The sequence below is a fragment of the Onychostoma macrolepis genome, chromosome 18 (assembly GCF_012432095.1).
Source record: "Onychostoma macrolepis isolate SWU-2019 chromosome 18, ASM1243209v1, whole genome shotgun sequence".
In the NCBI taxonomy this organism is placed as follows: Eukaryota; Metazoa; Chordata; class Actinopteri; order Cypriniformes; family Cyprinidae; genus Onychostoma; species Onychostoma macrolepis.
The window spans coordinates 19,468,414-19,474,274 of record NC_081172.1 but is presented as its reverse complement, the minus strand read 5'-3'; the positions used below and the strand labels follow the sequence as shown (position 1 = coordinate 19,474,274).

Sequence of the window (5,861 nt, the reverse complement as noted above, 5' to 3'; positions counted from 1 at the left end):
ATCAATTCAAGAATTTGGGTGAACTTCACAAGGAATGGACAGAGGCTGGGGTCAAGGCATCAAGAGCCACCACACACAGACGTGTCAAGGAATTTGGCTACAGTTGTCGTATTTCTCTTGTTAAGCCACTCCTGAACCACAGACTACGTCAGAGGCGTCTTACCTGGGCTAAGGAGAAGAAGAACTGGACTGTTGCCCAGTGGTCCTCTTCAGATCTCATGATACCTCTTCGTATTTCACTTGGAAACCAAGGTCCTAGAGTCTAGAGGAAGGGTGGAGAAGCTCATAGCCCGAGTTGCTTGAAGTCCAGTGTTAAGTTTCCACAGTCTGTGATGATTTGGGGTGCAATGTCATCTGCTGGTGTTGGTCCATTGTGTTTTTTGAAAACCAAAGTCACTGCACCCGTTTAACAAGAAATTTTGGAGCACTTCATGCTTCCTTCTGCTGACCAGCTTTTTAATATAATCACTAGACCTACAGCTGTCAATCAATGTCAATACAGCTGTCGATTGGCTACAGTACGCAGTGTTTGCAAATCCCGCTGTAGAAGCCCGGTCTTCAGACAGAGTGCGCAAACACAAGCACGCGACAATTTGAAAGGAGCTGCCTATCAGCATTTACTGGATTAAGTAGAAATAGTCTTGGTTATAATTGTACCCGCAACCCGCCCGTGCCTGTCAACAGTCCGACCCGCACCCGCACCGCACCCGACACGTCAATATTATTCCACCCGTTACGTCAATTTTTGCGGTTCACCCCGCAGGACTACAAAACCAGTCTTAAAGGGATAGTTCACCCAAAAATGAAAATTCTGTCATCATTTACTCACCCTCAAGTAGTTCTAAACCTGTTTGAATTTATTTGTTCTGTTGAACACAAAGGAAGATATTTGGAATAAAGTTTGTAACCAGGCTGTTTAGGGGCACCATTGTCTTCCATAGTAGGAAAAAAAAATACTATGGAAGTGAATGGTGCCCCAGAACTGCTCTGTTTCCCACATTCTTCAGAATATCTTCCTTTGTGTTCGGCAGAACAAAGGCATTCATACAGGTTTGGAACTACTTGAGGGTAAGTAAATGATGACAGAATTTTCATTTTTGGGTGAACTATCCCTTTAAGTGTAAATTTTTCAAAATTGAGATTTATACATCATCTGAAAGCTGAATAAATAAGCTTTGGTTTGTTAGGATTGGACTATTTGGCTGAGATACAACTATTTGAATATCTGGAATCTGAGGGTGCAAAAAAAAAAATCGAAATATTCAGAAAATCGCCTTTAAAGTTGTCCAAATGAAGTTCTTAGCAATGCATATTACTAATAAAAAAATTAGTTTTCATATATTTACAGTAGGAAATTTACAAAATATCTTCATGGAACATGATCTTTACTTAATATCCTAATGATTTTTGGCATAAAAGAAAAATCTATAATTTTGACCCATACAATGCATTTTTGGCTATTGCTACAATTATCCCTGTGCAATTTAAAACTGGTTTTGTGGTCCAGGGTCACACACACACATACACACACACACACACACACACACACACATATATATATATATATATATATATATATATATATAATCACTTTTCTATGAAATTTGAAGTTGGAGCAGGACATATCAAAGAGAGAGAGAGAGCTAGCTAGCTACAGCTAGCTTATGGTGCACTTGACAGCTTGCAAAAAATGCAGAGGCTGTCTAACTCTTTGAGACATTTGATCTCCTCTGTCTGTTTTTTTTTAATCTTTTTTTTTTTTTAACATGTCAGTGTAATTAATATTATGTTAATTATTGTTTCAATCTAACTGTAGATTCACATGTAAGCGTGTAGTTGACAAGAAATTTCAAGCACTGACAGCTCATATTTTAAACATTTTAAGAAAAGAAAATTAACAAGTTTTATCCATGGATTTTTTTTTTTACTCTATATCAACATGTAATAATAAATAGTCATTTTAATCAGAGAACCCTTGAAGGAGCTTTACCCATCAAAAGTTTTTTAGAGTTCATGTCTGGTTTTAGTAAAATTATGTAGCACTTAGGAATGAATATACAAAACAACATCCCGTAACTTGATGCTAAAATAGCAAATATCTCCACTGCTACAGTAAATTTTCCAGGAGAACTAACATAGGCTGGGATAAATGTGATCCATACAGCACAGAATATGAGCATACTGAATGTGATGAATTTGGCTTCATTGAAGTTATCAGGCAGTTTACGAGCCAGGAAAGCCAGAATAAAGCACAAGATAGCCAGTAGGCCAATATAACCCAGCACAGCCCAGAAACCAACAGCTGAACCTGGATTACACTCAAGAATAATTTTGTCTTCGTAATTGCTCATGTTTTTGTAGGAAAATGGGGGTGATATTATTAACCAAATCACACAAATAAGCACTTGTATAAGAGTGAAAGCAAAAACACTGAGTCTCTGTTGAGGAGGCCCAAACCATTTCATGACATTACTTCCTGGAAGTGTAGCCCTGAAGGCCATTAACACAACAATTGTTTTCCCCAGAACACAGGAGATACAGAGGACAAAAGTGATCCCAAATGCTGTGTGACGCAACATACAGGACCACTCAGTGGGCTGACCAATGAAAGTAAGAGAACAAAGAAAACACAAAGTGAGTGAGAAGAGAAGCAGGAAGCTCAGCTCTGAGTTGTTGGCTCTTACTATTGGTGTATGTCTGTGGTAGAAGAAAATCAACCCAACTGTGACTGTGAGACATCCACCACACAAAGAGAATGTCACTAGTACATTACCCATTACTTCTTTATATGTCAGGAATTCAGTGTTTTTGAGTTCACATCGTGTTCTGTTTCCATTTGATTTGTACTCAAGTGGGCATGGAACGCATGTTACTGCATCTGAAAGCACAGACAATTTAACAAGAGGAAACAACATTATTTTAAGACAACGCCATACAGTTAACCATACAGATTTTAGGCTGACCAGACAGAAACATGATGAGTGTCACTGTTAATAAGAGAGGATTATCCATCTCACTTGTGGTGTTGCTGAACTCTCCATCAGCACAGTCAATGCAGTCAAAGCAACAAATGGGTTTTCCTTTCAGAAAGGCTCTGCGAGTGCCTGCAAGGCAGGTCTCGCTGCATACAGACCGAGGGACCTAAAACACACACAGACACACAAAGCAAAACATTTACATAAACAGTCTGAGAAGAACTAGTGTGCACAAAACTATTAAGCAAAAAGCTTGCTATATTTATGTATGTACAGTATGTATGTATTTATTTATTACATACATACATTTCTCTGGTTTCCTGCCCAGACTGGATCAATGTTATCTTTCATTTGAATCTGTTGTCCTTCTGGCCTGGATGCGTCATACAAGCCAATTGATTCAAATGTTATTATTCCTTCATAGTTTATCTGCCAATTAACCAGAGTGTAACGCGCAACTGGGTCACCACTCTCATCAAAGTAAACATTTTCTCCATTTTTGGTTGTAAAGTTCACTTGGGTCAGATAATGCAGCACCTATACAGAATGGTGATATTATAATACCTATGGCCTTTGAATATCAGTTTTAAATTACAGAAAATCACAGAGCAGAATTTCAAAACAACACACCTGCCAAGGCTGCATTTTCCCTTTCTCTGCACATGTCTTGTTGGGGAATGGCCCCTTCCCTTTGTCACAAGTCAGAAGTCCTTCTATAGCATGGGCAACAGCATACACTGCCTTGTAGACATTGTTTAGCAGACTAGCATCAGACACATCTGTGAAACGTGTGTTTGTGTTTGCTAGAGATTCCTCTCCACTGCATATCTTGGAGGCATTGTGTGTGTTTGGATTTAAAATGCAGTTAAACACACTTTCCCACAGCTCAACCAGTCCTGTGTTACCTGGTCTCGAGGAGGGACGGCTACTCACAATAAATTCCTTCAATCCAGGAATATATGAATTCGGCACAGCAAAGCCTATTGCTCCCCCTACCACAGCATAATTCATTGGGGTCGCTACATATCTGTATGTGATCCAACCTTCACTTCCAACCCACTGATAGCCAGTTACATTTTGGTAGTAAAGCTCTTTTGTGAGAATGTCTAAATCATTGCCATCTGCAAAAGCCACTATGACTTTAGATGTTGATTTTTTAATAATGTCTATGACTTCCAAAAACTTCTCTCTTGGATCAGTTCTGTAAATGGCCACAGAGTATTCGACACAGATGCCCTCTTTCTCAGCTGCTTCTAGAAAAGTGGCCATTCCATTGTTGCCATAGTCCCCCCTGCTTCGCACAGCCCCAACCCAGGTCCAGCCAAAATACTTGACCAGTTTAGCTAGAGCTCTGCTCTGGTAATAATCACTGGGGATAGTCCTGAAGAAGGATGGATACTGTTGTCTATTACTGAGACATGCACAAGTTGCTGAATGGCTAAGCTGGGAAAAAAAAGAAAAGAAATTGAATTTATTGAAATTATTAAGCTTCCATTAAAACTCTGGAAGGATTGATGTCCGACACTAGAAAATTAGAACAAAAACTGTGCTTTTGATGTTTTTTTTAAGACAGTAATGTTTATGGTGTTTCAACATGGATAAACATTAACATAATTGTATCCTGGAGACTAAGAACAACAATTACATCATTATGAAAGAATAATAAATAAACACTAATTTAAACACAGTAAATTGTTACTAGTTCAAGAAATGTCTCAATCATCTTTATTTAATAAAAATAAAAATAAACATTAAACATTTGACTTACCACAGGGATTTTAAATGAACCCATGGTCCTTGCAATGTCTATGGTGGATGTTGATGTAGTTTCTCCAATCACAGCTTGCACAGTAGAGGGACTTACACAGCTATCCTCTGCTTCCATTTGCCCATTCATCAGAGCTAGTGATGCTCCAACAGAGAGAGAGATGCTTGGGCAAGAGCCATAGACACGGTAGCCAAGCATGAAGCCAGGAAGAATATCTGTGCTGTTGTTTATTTCCTCAATGGCAAAAATCATTGTCATTGCATACTGCAACTCTCCAGGATCAAGTCTGAAGGGATGATAATAAACACACACACACACACACACACACATACAGTACATATGTATGTATGTATGTATGTATATATATATATATATATATATATATATATATATATAATAATTATTATTATTATTATTACAGTGAAGTCATTCATCACATTAATTATTATTCTTTCATTATATTAAATTACAATCTTTGTAAATAAGCATTTCTTATTAGGTAATATAAAATGAGTGTATTGCCACTATCTTACCCATTACACCGGATGTTTCCTGGATTGGTCGTGAGCATTGGATTTACACCAACTGGATTTTGGTGGAATGAAAAAATGCCACCAATAGAGACATCGCCTTCTTTTGAGAAATGAAGGAGTTCATCTGTCCCATAAGCTTTACATTTTGGTTGTGCAGCACTCACAGTGCAGGTGATAATCATCATAATGGCTGCAAGCAACAACATGACTCTGAAGTACATATTAAATGCCTTGCTGAAGTTGAGGCTGTGTTGATGAATACAATCGGTTGATGTATAACCCAGTGTGCAACATTTGGCTTCATATAATGCATGTTTACCATCCCTGGCCAATAGTACAAAGCAATTAAGATGACTGACAGAAAAAGAGTTCAATAAACTTTGTTCTTCTTGGGTCCAATCCCAAACCTCCTTATGCATCAGTAATTACAAAAGCACAGATAAATGAAAGAAATATACAACTTAAAAATATATATACTAAATTAGTAACAGCTGCCTTATTTATAAAAGAGAAGATAGCTGCATTCTTAGATGCACTGAAAAAATAAAATGAAATAAACATGCAGAGCGTGATGTTAACTTTAAA

At 37.8% G+C, this 5,861-nt stretch overlaps 1 protein-coding gene across 1 annotated transcript; it reads right to left on the bottom strand.

Moving 5' to 3' along the window:
• Nucleotides 1-1,964: 1,964 nt before the first annotated feature.
• LOC131524696 (extracellular calcium-sensing receptor-like) lies at nucleotides 1,965-5,482 on the bottom strand. Its single transcript, XM_058751964.1, has 6 exons — nucleotides 5,277-5,482; nucleotides 4,744-5,029; nucleotides 3,606-4,418; nucleotides 3,282-3,512; nucleotides 3,018-3,141; nucleotides 1,965-2,878 (listed from the first exon to the last, which is right to left on the bottom strand). Exons 1-6 carry the CDS (start codon nucleotides 5,480-5,482, stop codon nucleotides 1,965-1,967), a joined length of 2,574 nt encoding a protein of 857 aa, XP_058607947.1.
• Nucleotides 5,483-5,861: the final 379 nt, after the last annotated feature.